This window comes from Brachionichthys hirsutus, chromosome 10 (genome assembly GCF_040956055.1).
Source record: "Brachionichthys hirsutus isolate HB-005 chromosome 10, CSIRO-AGI_Bhir_v1, whole genome shotgun sequence".
Classification (NCBI taxonomy): Eukaryota; Metazoa; Chordata; class Actinopteri; order Lophiiformes; family Brachionichthyidae; genus Brachionichthys; species Brachionichthys hirsutus.
In genome coordinates, this window is record NC_090906.1 from 11750279 (window position 1) to 11771016 (window position 20738).

The 20738-nt window shown below is 44.0% G+C and overlaps 1 protein-coding gene across 2 annotated transcripts; it reads left to right on the forward strand.

The window, feature by feature from the left end:
• The first annotated feature begins 2227 nt into the window (after nucleotides 1-2227).
• On the forward strand, nucleotides 2228-9347 carry nova1 (NOVA alternative splicing regulator 1). Of its 2 annotated transcripts, XM_068744884.1 has the most exons (4): nucleotides 2228-2236; nucleotides 2503-2641; nucleotides 7804-7970; nucleotides 8328-9347. In XM_068744884.1, exons 3-4 carry the CDS (start codon nucleotides 7890-7892, stop codon nucleotides 9345-9347), a joined length of 1101 nt encoding a protein of 366 aa, XP_068600985.1. In that variant the 5' UTR covers nucleotides 2228-2236; nucleotides 2503-2641; nucleotides 7804-7889. The 2 variants fall into 2 exon arrangements, with proteins under 2 accessions (XP_068600985.1, XP_068600986.1); XM_068744885.1 differs by lacking the exon at nucleotides 2228-2236 and having other exon boundaries at nucleotides 2500-2641.
• Nucleotides 9348-20738: the final 11391 nt, after the last annotated feature.

A 20738-nucleotide genomic window follows, 5' to 3' on the forward strand; every position in this document is an offset into this window, starting at 1 on the left:
ATGCCGATCTGACAGAGGACTCGTGAAGCAGCAGATCTCAGAATGGGTGAGCCTCAAACTCTTCTTCTTCGTTTTTTTTTGTCTTGACTTGTTGAATTTGTCCATCATGTGAGACTACAAGCTGTTTCGTGGACCTAAATCTCATTTGGCCATCGTCACTCGTTTTTTGTGCCATCGTCCTCGCTGCTTCTCGGCGGCAGGTTTAGTCCCATTAAAATGCAGAATGTGTACGTGGAAGGCTCGTGAGAAAGAGGAAGGACGGTCACAAGGCGTTTATTCCTGACCCACCCACCCCGATAGTGACTTAACGAAAACACATTTGGCTCAGCATCCAGTGTCTCTCCTCCAAGCCATATTTCCACTATTGGAAGCAGGGATTTGAACTAACACCCCACTGGTTCCATTCCCTGGCGGATTGCAGCAACAGATTGTCATGTTTACGCTACCACATGACGCCATTAAAACCTGTTACTGTGATCTGTGACACTAGGACAGAATTAATTATTGACTAACGACAGCAAAACGTGGCCGCGAGGGGCGACGGAGGGAATCTGAGTGCCTCCCGTCCCTGCTGGGTTCACTCCGGTTGAAGAAAAGCAGAAAGTTACGCATTGGGTTTAGGCTTTTCTGGCAACAACAGGTCTTTGAACGTTTTGCAATCAGCATCTCCTCATTTGACATTTTTTCCACGTTGGTACGACGTCAGATATCCTGCGATTCGGAGCGAGGGCTCGAAACCTCGATGTTTAACCGTGTCTGACGTTCGTGATGTTTATTTTTCCACCAAGGTCATTTTATTATTTGTTGTGATACAGATACAGATCGCCGTCTGTGTAAAGGTTCATCTCCACGCAGATACATATCATGAAATATTCGCCTGTTTTAATTGCGCGTGTCAAAATTCGTCTCATGTCTGCGCTCTTAGTTAAATCTTGCTAATAATGCGGTACTGTCCCCACAGCCGTAGCCAATTAAACAAAATCAGAAGTGAAGTCCGTGAACTATCGCGTCATGGTTGTGCGTGTTGGTTCTGGGTGATGTGCACGAGAACCAGCCTGTGTCTGAATGGAACATGAGGGGCATATTAATGCAGTAAGGGCGAGAGCTCACATCTGGCCTGAGAAATTCCTTCATGTCACATCGTGCCATGTTCGTTCACGTCTCAATCTAATGAGTGCGTTACAGAGGCAACAGGTCGGCCTCCACGCGGGGCGGTTCTCCGCCATCCTCCCATCGAGCCCCCGTTCCGATACCGTCTATAAGTCCCGGTGTGCACCGACACGATGCGCCTTTGAATCTGCGTTTGGAAATCTGCTTCACGCCACCTGGAAAACCTTTTTGTAAACCGTCGTTCTACAACGATGGACAGTGCCTTTTATTTTTATTTTTTTACATCTCCGCCCGCTCTAGAGACGTTACCCTTGAGGCTGCTGAAAAAGACTGAACATGACGTCATTGCATCGAAAATCAGCATGCAGGGGGGGGGGGGGGGGATTATTGGTATCGCTGCCGAGAGCACAACTGTACCGAGTGTTTACCCTGATGTCATCGATGTATTTTCAGTCGGGAATCACGGTCGCTCCCACGTCTATAAATCCGCTTCTGATGTATTGCTGGCAGATTAATTATATTTGTGCCCATGCTCAATATGTGGTTGATTGCTTTTCCAGTGGATTAGTGCACTCAATGTGATCAGGGATTTCTTCGATGGATTTCTTCGATGTCCCATTTGGTGCTAAATAAATTTTTAATTTTCATTGTAGGAAAATCAACTTTACCAGCCGGAAACCGGAAACGCGGTCCGCTGCAATTTCTTCAAACTGTCTTGCTTCCGATCACGGACTGCTTCAAGCCACAGCAATCCGTAGAGGCCCCTTCCAAAATGGAGGAGATTAAGACCATCTTGGCAGTATAGGCTTTGAACAAATCTGTGGGATTGGCTCCCATATGTTAGTCTTATGCTTGTTAATTAAGAAGGCTCACTCGGCGGTGGCATTCATGAACCACATGGTTAACGACAGTGTGTTTGCATTTAGTCCTCTTTGTTCTCGCGTCCACATTGAACCGTTAATTCAACATTCCCTTTGTGCGTGTCGGACGAATGCTCACGGCAGCACCGGGCCTGGCTTTGCTTTTAGTTAAAGGTTGCTCAGACTTCTTGAAAACAGTTAAAATTAGACCTCTGCAAACTGGAAAGGAGGTCACCGTTTACTCTACGAGAAATCTGGGACAGGACGTGTCACCGGTCTCTGATGAATGCGAAAGCACTGAAATCTGCAACAAATCCTAAAGGTGCCTTCGCTTCACGAGAGGATAGACAAACATGGGGGCTGTGTCCTTTCCGCTCGCACAAACGTCAAAGGGATTGTTTCCCATTATGCCGTTGTGCTTGCAGTTTGGGGTATTGGGTGCACCAGTATGGGCCATACGATGATGTGCAGAACTAATATACAAGCTGTAACCCTTTCCCACTTTGTGTGTCTCCCCCCCCCCCCAGAGGAGGGCGAGTACTTCCTGAAGGTGCTGATCCCCAGCTATGCAGCCGGCTCTATAATTGGCAAGGGCGGCCAGACCATCGTACAACTGCAGAAAGAGACGGGTGCCACCATTAAGCTGTCTAAATCCAAAGACTTCTACCCAGGTAAGGACGGACACTCGGCAATTAAAACGGAAACACGTAAAGAGTTGTTTATATGAGAGGAGCCGTCTGGATCGTTATCCAGCTGTGAGGAGATTTTCTGCTAGAGAACCTTTGACAAGTCCTTTTTTTTGGGGGGGGGGGTCCTCCTATGAGTAGCTGCAGAGCATTTAAACCACAATCTTATCCAAATTGTGTGTGCACGTGCATAGAGATGGCACAGACTTCAGACGCAGCATTCGAGCCTCCAGTTGCTTTTGGTTTTGAAAGAGTTGCAGGTTTTTTTTTTTTTTGCATGACAAGGTTTTGTCTGACTTGTCTGCAAACATTGCACAGGGCTACCATTTCATACACGCCCAAAGATGAGCTCAGGCGTTTGTGGCGCAGTGCACGTCAACAGCATTGATAGTCCTGTAAAGCCTCATTCAATAAATGACAGCAGAACGATGCTCATGGAGCTCGGTGACCCTCATCACGTGGAGGTCAAAGCTGAACCGTCTTATATTGCAAATATAAAAAGCCTGAGTCCTAGAGGAGTCTGGGTGTTTGTCCTTCATGCCCCAGAGGAGGCTACAACCTGCTGAAAAATAGCAGGTGCCGAGCGTCTCGCTGCTTATTAGGTCCAGATGTTTTCTATAACTGAAGCAGGCAAATAATTCCTTTGCGGCAGTAGACGTTTTACTCTCTATTTATTAGACCCTCTTATGTACCGGTTTAAAATCTGCGGCTGTACACAAAGACTGTAAAATGGGATTTGATCAGTTCACTCATATCTTTATTATTATAAAATAAAGGAAAAACACAGTCGATTGTTTTGCAACTCATTTCCTATCGCAAAAGGTGAAACATTTGAATGTTTTTTGAAACGTCAGGATTTTTAGGTGAAAAATGGACCTTTGATTTTTTTTGGGGGGGGGGCACAACACACCGGATCTAAATCTCCTCTGGGATTATTGCTCAATTTAGCAGAGTTGCGCTTCTGGCCGTGACTCTCGCTGTGATATGTGTTTGCGCTCTAGGCGCTATCCAGTGCGCTGCAGTCATTAGCACCCTAGCTCACTGAGCTAACGATAGCTAGCTACAGCAACGGGAAGTACTATACTGCGTTGGGCTCAGATTAGATATGATATGCGCTTGTTATTCCTCTCTATGGATTACGGTTGCGTTCTTGGCCAAACACCTGCTCTGCCCATCCCCCTACTCATTATCGTGATGAGTGCGGAGTTCAGGGAGAGCGCGCTGGCACCAATACGATTGGGTAGATTTCCTACAAAGTAAAATGAAACTGCTACTGTAGATGGCAATAAAAACAAAGAATCCCATCCTGATTTACCCTTTCAGCACGTCGAATGTACCCGCCGTGCGTAGTTCACCTTCCTTTAATGTCGAATCAGCTGGGCTAACACACCATGCCGTCGGCTTCAGACGGTTCACGCCCTCGTCTCTCGTCGTGCCGCAGCCCGAGCACGATTACAACGCAATCGCAAGCTAAAAAAAATAAATAAAGGGACAGGGACTGGTGCAGCCATTTTCTCCTGCAGTCCTCTGTGATAACTCAGTCTGAGGCTCCCACCCACCTCGCATTTCCCATTTGTCGGCGTAAGACATGAGACGGCGGATCCGTGGGTCCTGATGGTTAGTGCACAATGGGGCCCTGTGGTGCACTGAGATGGATGAGCAGAGAGAGTGAAGTGTGTGGATGATGCATGATTGTATGTAAGCAGGGGGGGGGGCAGGACCAGAAATAGATTGTTTCAATCTCACTCTGTGGACATGACCCCTCTCCTAAGCTGCCCCACCTCACGCCAAGATCCCCCCCAACAAACCCCACTCACACTCGCTCTCTTGGACTTGTTTTCTCGGAGTTTCGAGCGTTCCGGCCTCCATTAGATGACATCATACTTCTTTATATCTTTTTTTTTTTTTTCCGGAGCTCCTTTTCTCCTCGTACAGCAAAGCGGAGCGTTTCTGTTTTAATTATCTGGTCTGAATCTCATTTGAACTCTCGGCTGGATCGCTCAAGCCCCCGAGCAGCGCGCGATGCATTCACCCACTCACACCGTGCATTCGGCGCACGCACGCACACAAACACACACACCTACTCACAACGGCATATTTAAGCAGCTGCAGAGAGAAGTCGTAGGAGTTCACGATTTGAACATAAAGTTAGAATCAAAACTTCAAACCTCCTGCATTGTGCAGTCGGCCCCGGAGTTACTTTGTACAGTATGGACAGACGGCCAAGGCCGCTGTGATGTCACACTGCGTGTATGTTGTAATATTCTGAAGTACTGTTCTGCCTCCTGTGTTGACAGCAAGTGGTATTTGGCAGGTGGGGTATCTCCACATTCCGTTGATGTCTCCTCTGACGGTAAAGTGATGTGACCCTCTGGTGCTAAGATAACAGAATGTGATCAAAGATGTCCATGTCCATTATACCGCCAAACTTCGGCCAAGGTTTCGCCTTATTTTCGTAAGGGTAAATCTGATTTTTGAGCAGTACGGCGTACTGTGGAAATTAGAAAGGTGGAAATCGGTCAATAAGGGAATATTAAAAAGGGATTCAGAAAATACCGGGGCTAAATTAAAAATGAAGCCGCGATGTGAAATGTTAGCAGTTAGCAGACGGATATGTCACAGTGACACTTCCTTTGTGGTCGTCAACACATGCGCAGAAGCATTTATGCCACTATTTACGCCACTATACGCATCTATATCTATATTGTTAGCATTTGCAAGTCAGGAAAGAGCAATGAAATTCCAAAAAAGCTGCATAACAGGAATACAGGAGCATTACCTCACTCTAATGATGAAGAGACGAGATAATTCAGCCTCTGCAGCCAAGATTTATTTTTTAATGTCAGCTGTAAGTCTACCAAATGACTGAAATACAAATTTAAATAATGGACATCTTCCCAAATTGGGATATTATAGCTGCCAAATCAATGTCCACCTGTTGGAATCATCTTTTGCTAAAGGAAATCTTGCCATTTAACGCTCAAATAAATTGTAGTGTTTGACCAAAGATGATTTCGTATTCTTTAAGCACTGATCAAAAGTCCTACCCTGGAAGATAGATTTTAATGTGACAGACTGTTCTATTACCGCAGTCCCAACTGATGCGAGCTTTTATCCAAAGTGTCCGACAGTCTGCCTTTATTTACCGAGCGGTAATAGCTAGTATTACTTGTCTGACTATAGCTTATTATGCCTGGCTGGATGTATGAAGCATTAAAATCTTTCAGAGTGATTGTGTGGGTCTTCTGAGCAGGGTGTGATGCAGAGTGAAAAGTTCAGAGAGATTTGCACCACTTCATGTTTCATCGTGTAGATTTCAGAATCATGCCATAATAAGGCAACAACCAAATGAGTATATTCGGCATGGACGTTTCAGCTGCAGCAACCCGGCTCAGCTTGCAGCGTGAATAAAATCTGGTGAGTACTTAGTAGTTGTGGGGGGGATATTTTATACGTGGCAAACCAACAATATGAATAAATCAGACAAAGGATTTGCAGTGGCAGATTCTTGGTCTTGCAACAAGACAGAAAGGATGTCTGGTATCAGGATAGACGGCATGAGAGTCATCGGCCTCCGGGGAATGCTGCAGGCTGGGATGTTTGCCCTCATGGGCACTGACATATTTCTCCTTCTTCCTGCCAACAAGAACGAACTTTTACTGCGTCTTAAATCCCGGAGTTTTATTATGGAATCTGTCACAGTTAAAGAGAGATTGGAGACTGATGCAAGTAATTTCGGAAGCGACGAGGGTGGCGGCTGAAATGTGACATTCGTGTAGTTTGAACTTTATTTTCTGTGCTCGTTTGTATCTCAAATGCGTCTGCACTGCACATCAAGAATCCTTATTTCAATCCGTTTTGAATAGAAATAAAAAGAAAGGACGGGAAATGGATTCATCATGAAATGACATTGTTTATCTGATTTTTCAAGCCTGATTTTTTGGACATTTTTGCACATGTCTGCGGCAGCCGGTGCCTAGAAAGCTTCCTGTGTGACAAGCAGAGGAATGTCTCCGACGTAAAAAAAAAAGTGCAACAGGACAATTGTCTGCAGTCGCAGGCTCCATCCTGTCACGATGTCGCTTCGGGAATGACGGGCAGGTGCAGCAAAATGACACCAAACTGTGAGGACCTCATTCAAGCCCCATAACACGATGTGACCTCTGGAAAAGTTTGTGTTTTTGTTTACTTCCCTTGACTTTTATGAAGCACAAGTGAGAAATAAGGACAAATGTCTTATCTCAGATGGTTTTAATTGTCTTTGTGCATTTTGTAGTGCTTTATCTATTATCATCAACTTAACTAATTAAGGTTGATTCCCGGTCAGGTACCCGTTCCTCCGTTTTGCCTAATTAAAAGCTTCTGCTGTTTTTCCTGATGTTTGAAATGACATATTTAATGCAATTATTAGATGTTGTAGAAAGCTAAGCAGTTATAATTTTGACAAATTACCTTGGATTTTTATTTTTTATTGTCTAGGGGGGGATGATAAATGACAATGATGAAGCAGAGCAGCGCTGCTCAGACAAAAAGATCAACAATGAATTTTAAAGGAATAAAATGAAAAAATGTTTCCATCACTAAAATAATAGCATTATTTAGAATTTTGCTGTTCATTTTGGACATTTTGTGATTTTTAAATTAAAGGGGAGACTGTTTTTAAACATCAAGCAGACAAATATAAAAGACTCGCTGTTGCGTCACCTGTTTACACGGATTGGCCCCTTTGCCATGGCAACAGAATGCCTGTTGGGTCATCAGTGTGTGTGTAGAAAGAAGCCTGGGGGGGGGGAGGAACAAGTGTGTGTCTCGTCTGTTAGAGCTGCAAGGCAAGGACAGGCTCAGTATTACAGCATTGAAAGAGTTACCTCATTCAGAAGGAATCCTCCCCCCTCCTTGGTTTACTAAACATGCACCATTCTTTTTTAATCTGTTTCTCTGTTGATTGTGTAAATGAAGAAGGCTGGGAATTGCTAAGGAACATTTTTCATTGCCAAGACGTATTAAAACATAAATGTAAATTCTATTTACCCAGAACCCCCCCCCCCCCCAAAAAAAACTTCTTCTTTTTTTCCCCAGGAAAACCCTGAAAGCAAATTGCATTCTCTGATCGCTTTGTTTGTCCCGCTCTTCCTTTCTTGTCTCAGGAACAACAGAGCGCGTCTGTCTGATACAGGGCACAGTCGAAGCCCTCAACGGTGTCCACAACTTCATTGCTGAGAAGGTCCGCGAGATGCCCCAGAGCGCCCAGAAACCCGAGCCAGTCAGCATACTGCAGCCGCAGACCACCGTCAACCCTGACCGTGTCAAGCAGGTGAGCTAGAGTACAGTCGCTGGGGCCTGTGGTTGCTACGTGGAAGGAACGGTTCACTTCCAGGTTCGCCTCATTGTTAGTTGAGAGTCTTCTGCGGGTCGGCGTCGCCCACAGTCTGGTAGGGTCAGGAAAATGTGAGGTTAGGTGGTTATTTTTACCTCCAGTCTTTCATAGCTAACAGAGCCGTGTGGCAGCTGCAGCCTTAAACCCCTGGGATTAGCGAATCGCTGAGTAAAGCGGAGGCCGGTGTCGTACTCCAGCTCGGAGGGAGATGTCCCTCTTCCTGTCGGCCGCTTATGGCTGTTAAATCTCTCTCTTGTTACCTCTTATTGCTGCCATTTTTCTATTTTTCTGCAGGCCAAATTGATTGTGCCCAACAGCACAGCTGGCCTGATCATTGGCAAGGGTGGAGCGACAGTGAAGGCAGTGATGGAGCAGTCAGGGGCCTGGGTGCAGCTCTCCCAGAAGCCAGAAGGCATCAACCTTCAGGAGAGAGTAGTGACCATCAGTGGGGAACCCGAACAGAACCGCAAGGCTGTGGAAATCATCGTGCAGAAGATCCAGGAGGACCCTCAGAGCAGCAGCTGCCTCAACATAAGCTATTCCAACGTCTCTGGCCCGGTGGCCAACTCCAACCCCACTGGATCCCCCTACGCTAACACGGCCGAGGTGCTGCCCAACGCAGCTGCGGCAGCTGCCACTGCATCCAGCCTCCTGGGCCAGGCTGGCTTGACGGGTATGGGCGCCTTCCCTGCCACTATGTCGAGCTTCTCTGGCAACGATCTGCTGGCCATAACCTCAGCCCTCAACACATTGGCCAGCTACGGTTACAATACTAACACCCTGGGCCTGGGCCTCAACCCGGCAGCCGCTTCCGGGGTCCTCGCTGCAGTAGCAGCTAGTGCTAACCCAGCCGCTGCTGCTGCCGCTAACCTACTGGCCTCCTATGCCAGCGATGCCTCCGGCGGTGTAGGCCACCCCGCTGCGGCCCTTGGGGGGTTCTCCCTGGGTTCTCTTGCAGCCGCGACAGGGGCTTCCAACGGTTATCTAAATGCTTCATCCCCACTGATGGCCTCCTCCCTGCTGGCGACAGAGAAGCTAGCAGACGGGGCCAAGGACGTGGTTGAGATCGCTGTGCCCGAGAATCTGGTTGGTGCCATTTTGGGGAAAGGAGGGAAAACGCTGGTAGAGTACCAGGAGCTAACAGGAGCCCGCATCCAAATCTCCAAAAAGGGAGAGTTCATTCCTGGTACTCGGAACCGTAAAGTTACCATAACAGGGTCGCCAGCCGCTACGCAAGCAGCGCAGTATCTGATCAGCCAGCGGATCACTTACGAGCAGGGCGTGCGCGCCACCAACCCACAAAAGGTGGGCTAAAAGGGAAAAAAAAAGAGGAAAAGAGGAAAGGATGAAGACAGAGAAAGAAGGGAATTGAGAGGGTCACGATGGGTTTGAAAAAGAAACGTCCAAATATCTGTTCAATATTTCAGTATCAAACGAGAGAATCACAAAGGAGGAGGTGGGGGGGGAGACAACCAAGTGTGCGTGATATGTGAATGTGTTTTTAGGACTTAGGTCCTGATGTTTTTTAAAAAGTTTGTGTCGAGTCTTTTTGACAATGGCGATCAGAGTAAGGCGATCTGGTCCACTGCCAAGCTGCAGAGTCCCGGCTGAGGCTGCCCTCCTCCAAAACCTCATCGCTATTTATTCTTTTCTTTTTCTGTTCAGATTTCGTTGCTTTCGATTTCAGTTGCAAACCTCAGCTCCCGGCGAGTTGAGCGTGCCAGAATGAAGTGCCAGCCAGCTGTCTGAGCTCTGTTTTACAAACCTTGCTCTTTGTGCGCAATGCGGGGAGGTTAAAGGTTAGGGGTTTCACGACGAGCACCTGAGGTCACCTCAGTCTAATGTGTGGGGGGGAAGCAATCTGATTATAACTTCTTTAACGAAGTCATACAGTATGTTGCATTCTGGCTCATATCATAATTGAAGTTTCTAAATTTAGGTATTTTATTTTTATTTTTTTTGCTATTCTTTATTTATTGACATGGTCTCATTCAAACACAAATTATTTAAACCTGTGAATTGCAGGCTGAAATGAATGTAAAAAAAAAAAAACAATATTAGCCTATTGCTATTTTTTATTTACAGGGATCAAATATTGTGTTGCAGTGAAAGAAATGTATAACTCAAACCCCCAGTCTGAACTTCACTGCTGCTGTCTGCGAGTAGAGTTCAGGGGTCAACTAATCGATGTGAGAGGACAGAGGAGACACACAGGAATGTATAAATGTATTTTACGCGAAGACACGTAGGTAACGCTCCCACAAACACACAGACGCAGAAACATATTTGCATATTATACGAACTCACAAAACTATTTTGCTCTTTAACCCTTTCTTGGTGCTATAGGATTAGGTTTATATACCTCCTTTACTGGGAAATCCGAACCTCGCTAGTAAGCTCCGTAAGCCCGTTGGATCCGACCTCCCCTCGCCCTTGCCTCACGAAAAGGGATTGATTTTAACACGTCATGATGAAAACTGAGCCAGTCTGAACATCGCAATCCCAAATAAATTGGCTATTCTCTCGATTTTACAATCATTTTTGCCTTAGTCATTCATTTGTAACTCCTAAGCTACCTTGGAGCAGACGACATTGAGCACTACAAAAGTGTTCTGATAAGAAAAGCTGTATGAACCTATATCTGTGAACAAATAATCGATTGCCTTTAAGGGTACCAAATAGTCCAGAGACACACACACACACACACCAATAAAAGGGAAGTCGAATGACACTTGGAACAGAAGGTTTTCGACTCACTTTTTTCTGTGAGACGTCCGTCCCAATTTGCGTCGAGACAAAAAACCCAATTCTGCAGTTAATCCAGACGGCCTGTTATCGTTCCCAAAAGACGATAACGCTCGCCAACTTGGGCTGGGGGGGGGGGGGGGGGGCGTAGTAAAACGTGAAGTGTTTTGGCTTTGTTGTCTTTTATGGGCGATTGTTTGTCTAATGCAGGGAGGCTAATTGACTAGAGCACTCGAAGATTACCTTGGCTTCCATTTGCGCTGCTATCCGTGGTGTTCATGCTGAGTACACTGGGTCTCTGAAGACTGCACTGTGAGACATTTAGAACACAATGTACACCGTGTCTGTCCGTGCAGGGATGTGAGTATATTTTAATGTGCACATCTATGTCGCATACACAAGACCCACCAATACAGACAGAAGGGACATCTGCCCCGGCGTCTTGGGACGTTTCCGTTTACCGGTACCGATGCACTGCACTCAAATTAGCGGACATCTTCTGATCAGAGAACCATAAAATTGTTCCCACCATATTTTCCCTGCACAGTATTCTCTTATTATCTTTAAAGAGCCCCCCCATCTACCCAAGCTCTATGATCACCTTCCTGAATGCACGGCTGTGAGGGTTGGTACCGACTAGCATCCCAAAAAATCTGAACTCCCACGTTTTTTAACTTTTCTTTTTTTTTTTTTTACCGGGGTTTAACAAATTGCCTTTTTTCTTTCATTTTTGTAAATCATGTTTGAAAGTAAAGGGATTTGAACGCGTTGATAGCGACTCTGCGTCCGGACATTAGGCGTGACTCTGGCGACTGGGGAGCCTTTCTGGAAGGCTTCGTCATCCATAACTCCTACCTGGCTTTCTAGCAACACCTTTTTTACTGCCCAACATTTTAGCATATGATAATATACAAGCACAAAACGGGATGCTTTATCGATGCAACTGGACTGCTTGACTGCAGAGAGCTCACCTCTTAAGCTTTCCGATCGACACATCGTACCAAATACTAGTTCTCTCTGCCCCCTCATTAACTTTCCTCTTTCGCTCAGCATTTTATCCCCCCTCCCCCCCCCCCCCCACCCCCGGTCCTCCTGTGACCCAATCTCCGTCTGCGCTTCTTCTGTCACTGTGCTCTTTCCCTCTTTCTCCTTCCTCCTGTCTTGTCTTCTCATGGCCGGCGTGTTGGGTGTGCTGTTGGTGGGGTGGGGGGGGGGGGTTATGCACTATAGGTCATGAGGGTTTGAAAATAATTTTCCCAGGCCATAGAGTTCACAAGGCTAAAATGCACAGAAAAACACCCCGCCTCCCAAAACTGTGACACCCGCAAGACCAACCAGCAATGTTAGCTCAACGTATCAGATTCCGTCCGAGGAAGGAGATTAGAACAGCTAAGACCAGGAACTATTGGTCTTTTATTACTGGAAGAGAAAGGCTTTTGGGTTTTATTTCTTTCCAAAAGATGGTAAATGTTGGTTGAACGAATATTAACATGTTGGCTGAACAAACTGAGCTCGAGTTCCAGCCTCTAAACGGAACCCTAGTCAGGACAGATTGCATAAGACGGAGCGAGTCGGGTGGGAACTTGTTTGTGACCTCAAGCCGAGAAAAAAAAAAAGAAGACATCCTTTATGCATATCCTCTTATCTGAAGATTACTAGAATTCATTTCTGTGGAATACAATATGTCATGTCATATGATCTATATGTACTTTATTGTAGCTATTCTAGTTTGTAGTCCAAATGCAGTCCAGCGTTGTCAATGCAATGTGAACTATGTTATATTTGTGTGGATGATGCGAGTGCCAACTAAAGCCTGATTAAGATTAGCTTCGCGATTTGTTTGTGCATTATGATGACTCATCATCAGCCGGTGGTGTCCGTCCATATTTCTGTCATTGATGATTTAGTTTGACAGTAAGAAAATGTAAAGAATATTGGAAGCAATATAGTAGCATGTCGTCCTGTTTTTGTGTTTCATGTCTGTTGTACGAACCTTTGAAACTACTACGATTTTGAATGAATAGGTTTACATGTACTTTTTGTAAGTTATGAAAATGCTGCTATTTGATAAGTAAACTATACAAAATATTTTAGTTGAAAAGATGTCTGGTCTGTTGATTAGGGACGTGCTCCGAAAGGCTGGAGCACACGACGAGGTGTATAGGACGCTATACATTATTGGTAAGATAGTAAAAGTAATAATAGACTCCATAGTTCAACATGTGCCAAACTAGACCTCTGCAGCTTCTGAAATTGTAGATGTGCGATCAAATGTTAGATATCAATAACTTGTTTAGAAGTGCTGATCAAGTGCCAAACAAACGCTGTCTTTTAAGTTAAGAAAAGATAATCAAATACATAACTTGAGAAAACAAAGGACAGAGAACCTTTTTGTGCATTGTTTTTTTTTTTCTTCCCCATAGGTACATAGAGTAAGAGTTAAAGATTGTGATTTTTTATGGATCCATGTTGTTTTACACTCCATGCATCCCTTGTGTGTTTGTTTGACCTGTGGCTTAAAGTACTGCTGTCTCACAAATGTCTCTATAGGCCAGCATGGACTAAGCATAACATGTTATAAGCATTCATAACATACCCATTAACAATCAAAAAAAAAAATGTGTTTGTGGAGTTCGGTGTTATCTTTTTGCACGTCTTCTATTGCATGGTATCAAAGTAAATTACGGAGGAAAAAAATAGAAATAAAAACCACAAAAATCTGCGAGTTGGTCTCGCAACATTCAGAAGCATAAACACTGCATGCAGTCAAATGTAAAGCACTTAAGTTTACTCGCCTCATGTTGGAAAAAGTTTTTAATTTTTTTATGCCGTGAGTTGGGAGGGAGCTCATTAGTATCATGTTGGCCCAAAAAAGTAGACGCACACACGCACGCACACACACACACATCTCAGATCCAATTCTCATCACCTCTCAACATCCCATCAGAGAAAGGCGGATTTTTAGGTACAGCGAGGAGTATTGAAATGTGAAACAAGCAAACGTGAAAATGTTACTCAGCGCATTGGCGCCTTGTGTTTTTTTTTTAAAGGATGTCGGGCATGCCTTTCTTTTACAAACAGCGTGAACCTCATATAGCCTGTCCCTTATTGGTTTTCATTTATCTTATTTTCTAAATGTCACAGCTTGAAAGCCCAGATCTAATCTATGAATGTACCCATTTTACTCTTTTTTTTTTTACTTTATGTTTGAATGTCTTTAATGTAAATTCAGGGCAGGAATGTCAAACACACGTAGAGTTAATATCTATGTCAATAACAGATTTCAGCTATAGTCAGGTAGGCCTCACGCGGCCACAGTCATGATCCAGACATGTTTTAACACAACTTCCGATTCGCTGTCGACATTATCTTGTTTGTTTGGTGTTGCATAAATGCACTTTACTGATCGGTGGGTCACATTGGGTGTGAAATGAAGCAAACCACGTTGACTTTCAGTCCTTTTTGGTTTTTGCCATTCTTCGCTGTTGCTCTGATGCTACGTCTATTTCTTTATTCCCTGATCCCTGCAGGGTTTTTTTTTTACGAATGTTGGGTAGGGCTGGGGTCTGCGATTAAACAGAGAAGTTAGCACCTGTTTCCTCACTTGAAGGCTTCTCCTTCACATTCCCTCCGGCAGCGGCTCGCGTCAATCACTTGGGTGCTTTGCCGTGAACTAATGTGCGAAACCTTTTCTCTTGTTTCTTCGGGCTTTAAATTACACATTAGGAAATGATCCTCATTCCTCCAGCTAATTGGGACTTGAAGTGCTAGAGAGATGAGGGCGCTGAGGGATGCGAGCCTCAAGGTTTGGCTGATCGTAAAGATGCATAGCCGGCGAAACGAAGACAGCCTCGACAGGACAGAAACCACAGAGGACACCTTTTGGACTTTCAGCCGGGCGGCTACGGGGATGACAGTTCTCACATTATTTTGTCCCTTCTGCGTCACCTTTTTGAATGCCAAATGAATTACATCATCATTCCAAAAGTTGTTATGTTGTGTTTAATTTTCTAATTTTCACTCACAAATGTATCCGGGACATCCCCCCCCCCCCCCCCCCACGGAGCCCTTTCACCAGAAGGCTAGGACTGGTTTCAAAAGCTACAAAAAGGCTCAGGTTGCTTGATCCTCTCTTACAACCTCCTCTCCCTGAGTCTCGCTGCCTATCACGGTTTCATCACACCGAGCGCCTGCTACTGTGCCCGCCCTTTAACAGGATTAACGTACCTCTGAGCCCTTTCGTCTGAGAAATTACAGGATTCTTTGCCGAGCAGATACGAGGCCCATTTTTTGACTTTGACCCTCTGAACCTCCCGTGAACTTGGTTGACCTTCTCCATCCGCCAAGAACTCGTGTGTTGTGTTGTGTTGGAATATTTTACCGTCAAAAATCCTGCAAGACTCTTCTTTTGGTTTCCGGTTACCAGGACAACGCCGCAGGGCTGAACGCTTTTGCTCCAGTGTCGACTGAAGAAAGCGTGCCAGCACCTCGCAAACCATTCTCGCGTCATTGTTGTAAAAGTTTCTTTGTCGGGCTTTGGTTTCGCTTCTTTCGACCTCTGTTCCTTTCCATCTCAGAACAAAAGTGGACTGACAGCATAAGATCAAGTAGTCCAGCCGAAGAAAAAAGTGATTGGGGTGCACTGCTCGACGTTTCTGACCAGCAGAATCTGTGAAAGTCCGCAGTACTAACTACCTAAAGGGCTTTCTAGAACAGCATTTATGTGTGTTTAAAAGGAAAAGTCCTAATTATATCGAGAAATGAGAGGAAAATGTCTAATTGTGCCATAAAAGAAAAAAGGGAAAGCGTTTCATGATAAATATTGTCTGCACGAGTGCCAAATAATTCTTTACTGAGCCAAAAGGCATCCAGCCTCCATGACTAAATGTTAAACCACTGGAATGGTCCCGTCCCAGTTCCGCTCCCCTTGAACAACATCAACCCAATTGTCTGACGTTTGAGCTCATGTGCCATTATTGTTATGCTGCCAGTCTGTTTTCTGCTTTTGACGGCGAAACATCTCGGAAGCGGAATATTTTCTAAACGATACACTGTCGCTAAAATGACAACGACTACTATGGCGAGGGAATGAGAGGATTTTAAAAGTGTCATTGTTTCTTGTTTTTTTTTTATTATTATTAGTTGAGTTGAACATTATTCATCGATAGATTTAACAGTAATGACTATTTAATGTAACTGTAGTACTGTGTTTGTAAAAGAAATTCAGTGAGTTGTGTTTTATGACTCGTGGACTACCAGTGAAGTCAGCATTTCAGTGTTAATAAATGAATTGTTTTTTAAAGATTATTTTTGCGACGGCAACAAAGAGTCATTATAAATGTTCATTTTAACATCACCTGTCTTCCTTTGCTTTTATTCGCCACCGTGACCTTTCTCTGACCCGTTGAGAGGTCGAGTGCAGCCAACGCATTTTGTGAATAGACCGAATTCTGGAGTGCACGTGTGAAACGTGCACAACGTCCGTGTTTACACAGACACAATGAGGGATCAGATGAAGGTGCAACAATTACATGCTGAAAAGCAGCATAAATTTTGCAGCTGATTTAGATGCACTCATTTGATGGTTTGCTTACTGAGGACGGGCTGTTAGATCATGGAAGCTGCATTTAGCGCCTCATTATGTTGTTAAACTTTAAAAACTAATTGTATTTTGTCAGAGTGGAGCTGACTTTCATCACAGCCCATCTGTACACGTTAACGTTTTGCTTCATTTAGCAAAGGATCAAACGTCTCTCTTCTCTTTGATAAAACTTTGAATAATTTATTTAACTGGGAAATAGATTCATGAGCTATAGGATTTGAGCGGCGGCAGGAAAGCGCCGACGAATGCTTTGTGAGATGCTAATCACACAGGGAGAAGATGAATCGTAGCGGGAATCTGGTTATTTGAAACTATTTCGTCAATTATTAGATAAAAAAAGAAAAAGAAAATAGCTGATCACTGAGAGAGAGAGAAAAATCACAGTTCTTACATAAACCAAAGGCCAAAAAAAATGCCCCACTATTACTAATAAAGTGAAGGTTTGTTCTCCATGCATCAGTTAGATTGCTGTTTTATAAAAACTAGAGTTCAGATGGTTGAACAACCTGAATCGCCGAGATCAGAACGAAAGAAAGAGGAGAGAGAGAAAGCAGTGATAAAATTAGAAAAGAAAATGCATCTTTGCTGTCACAAAAGTGTTCCAGTATAGCCAACGAAGCAAAAGGGTCAAAACAAAGAAATGGACCGGCAAAATCATACATGTTCATAATGTACTTCAATAAATATTTGTAGTTTTTTGCCAATTTAATTCATTGAAAAAGTCATGAAAAAGGACCCATCTGACAATATTTACAGATAAACTTAAAATGAAAAAACATAACTAAATAAATGTAGTTGTTGAAGCTCAACACTCCAGAACTCTGGATTTCATGGATCATATTTTATCCACTTCCAGTCCCAGACCGGTGTTTCCATTCCCTCTACCTAATGGGATGGGCGGAGCTCCGTGAGGACCTGATTTAAATCACCTGTGCTGCACCGCAGACGGAGTCCACGCACCTGATCCGTGTCCCAGTTCAGGGGCGGCATCCTGAACGTCACCAGCTCTTCCCTTCCCTTTTTTTTTTTTTTTTTTTTTGCCTTTACATTTGGAGGAGCTGCGCCTGTCGCCTAGCAACAACACCGGCGGGAGTTAATTGATCCGTGCTTGTAGTAAGTAGCATTACTCACGTCCCATAACCATAATTATTAGATTTTAACATTCATATAATATATTGCCCTGACTTTAAATAATACTTAAACAATATTCCTCACCCCAGGGTGGGGGGGGGGGGGGTCGATGTGTGTGACTCATATAAAGACTCTCTGTCTATCCCAGCAGCTCAGGCCGGTCTGGTGTTTACTTTGTCACCATTTAATTTCAGTGCATCAGCATAATATCTCTACTGATGGTAACAAGAATGAATGGACCGGATCTAAGCTAAGCGGAGCGGACCTCATGGATAAATCTCAGCTTTGACCTCTTCAGTTTAAAGTAAAGGGATCTGAGACGTTCTCCAACAGCTGGTCCAACATCGTCGTCTAATCTCAAGTGATGACGCGCTCACACAAAATGTAAGAAACGGGAATAAAGAACGTTCCGTCCTCTTTTACAAGCTTCAGCGTTCGGACCAGACGCTCCACTGACCTCTCTGCTGTCCCACAGTCAAGATAAAAGGGTTTGAAGTTCTGCAATAGGTCGGCCTGCTGTGACCTTTGATGACCTTCGTCATCATTCAACCAATGCATCCCTAATCCTGTGAGCTCTGAAGAAGGTCACATGGCACATATATCGGGCTCGACGCCTTGTGGGTCATCCTCTATACGCTTCTCTCTGTGGGGATCTGCGCTGTGCCAGAAACCTGAGACGCAGTGACCACACCGAATTGATGCCTAATACACATCCGTGTATTATTTAAAGGTCGCTCCCGATATATTTGAATACGCTCTGTGCACGTGGAGCTCCTCTTTCTAATCCCCAACAGTTTATCTCCTGAAGTCACACAGTTGTCGATGTATTTAAATTTAAATTCATCATTTCATCCAATCAGCTTTTGTTGAGCACTTTAGATCAAAAGGCAGAAAATCACTTTGCATCCATCCTTTTGACTAAAATTAAAAAAATAAATAAACAAATCTGCACATTTAAACCCACACAAATCTTATCTTGCATTAAATCTGGATGTAAAATCCTGCAGCAGTTTACATTTAAGGCACATTTGATTCCTGCTTTGAGAGAAGGCAGCAATGGGCTTGAATGATAAAATTGTGTTGTCAAGGTAACAGGTTATTCTGAAGCCTGCGACTGCTACGTATTGGGGATGCTCCCATACTATGTTTCAAAGCACCTCTGTAGCTCTGAGCCACACAAGCTTTGCATTTCACAGGTAACTGCAGATACAATATGACTTGCATCCATAATTTAGGGATCTTTCAAAAGGCATTCAATCTTCATCGACATGAGTGACATTTTTAGCGGCAAATCTCATTTGTTAAACCAAATCATAGCCGTCAGAAACCTTAGGGTGGGGCGGCACGGTGATTTCTTCCAAACGATGAATGAGAGAAAAGGTGAGGGCTGCTAAAGAATGGAGCTACACTGAGACACCCTTTAACATGGCTCCTGATGTAACCATGGATACACCGTATTTCATGGATGAAGTAATTCTGAGTGGGAAGCTGAAGGGTAGATGTCCTTGTTACTGTCTGCAATACACATATTATAATCACATCTTAAACATCAGGTTACATTCTAGATGCGTGCATTCAAAAATGTCACAATTAATGTTTCATTTTTCACATGCCATAAATGTCCCGCGAGGATCCCTCAGTGTGACGCTCTGCAGAGAAATACAGATGTTCAGTGGTTTTCTTTTGCTTGCCGGAATCAGGGCTGGCACAGAACCTCTGGATTACTGGTCAGATGCATCTTTTGTTGTTGGAAGTTGATAGATTCTTTTCGGGGCTTTCTGGATGACATGCCGTTATTTGTTGACACGTATGCTTCTGGCGTACTTGTGAATTTGGTGTGTGCTTCTATACTGAGGATGGAGGGCAGCAGCGCTTTAACATTTGAGGAAGAGCGCAGGAGCGACGTGAGGACTGTCAAGGCAACCATGATCGCATCGGCCACGAGGGATTAGGAGGAGACGGAGCCATGATAAAAACTCAGGCAGTTTCTTAGGAGTCAACAAACAAGAGACTTGGTTGTGCAGTGAGGCAGAACATAGATTCACATCTTCTGGCCATTTTGAGTTCATAGTCACGACAGTTTATTTATTTTTTAAGGATGATAGAGTGAAATTTAGAGAAGTAAAAAAAAATTTTATATCTGAGTACAGTCGGTGTGTCCCTGAATGACATTAGGAATTATTGTATTCCGATCCTGTCGGGGTTAAAATATATATTTATAGGATGGCAACCTGAATTTCACAATGTCAAAGAGGAAGAACAGCAGAGATTTCTGAATGTCTTAAAAATAAAATAAAACAGCACATAATAATTGAGCTAATAATAACTGAGGGGGGGGAGATGATCCATGGAGACTTTCAGATCATTCTTTGGACAGATCGACATTAATATAAGTGACTCGGACCTGGAGCATTTGCAGGCTGGAAGCTTGAACTCAACTCTGTCAAATGCCCTGTAGAGCGCCACCTGCTGGTTTAATTCAGCTCTCACAACATATTAAAATATGCTTGACAAAAGAAAGCCATTTCAGAATGCCTCTGGTGAAATGTTTCTTTCCTCCGGGCGGTTTTCGGTCCCAACTCGTGCCGGTTATTCCCGAGCTTTTCTGGGGGTGGCAGTCCTGTGGCTGGGAGGCAGATGATTACACCAGACCAGACATAATTTCCAGACGCTCTCTGACATTATTCACATTTGTTTTCCCACATTCAACTATTTATTGCCAGGTAGTCATTATTTTACATTAAATATTCAGTCAGGCTCAATCTTATCGTCCTATAAAGATGACAGGAAAAAAATAGAGAGAAACTATGTGGTAAATAAAGAAATCAGATTTTGTTGTTGTTGTTTGTTACACTTCTTTCTTTGTTTTGCATTTTGTGTCTTTTCATCTGATCTACATAAAGCAAATGATAAGATAAAGAAACGATGCCCCCCCCCCAGTGATCCCAGAAGGAGAGAAAGTAATATTTGATAGCCGTATCCATGACGACTTCATGTTCTCCTCCATCCAGTTTCCCTTGACGTTCCTTTGACAGTTTGGCACAATCCATCGCAAGCTTTGGCTAATTGCTGCTTATATGATCCAATTATTAAAGAATAGGATTTTGTCAAATAAATGAAAACACAATTTTCTGTCTGGTTTTATTAAGCTGTCATTAATTATTCAGTGTGGCATGCGGCCATTTTTAAACATAGCCCCAGTCCGGATTAAGGATTGTTAGGCTTTC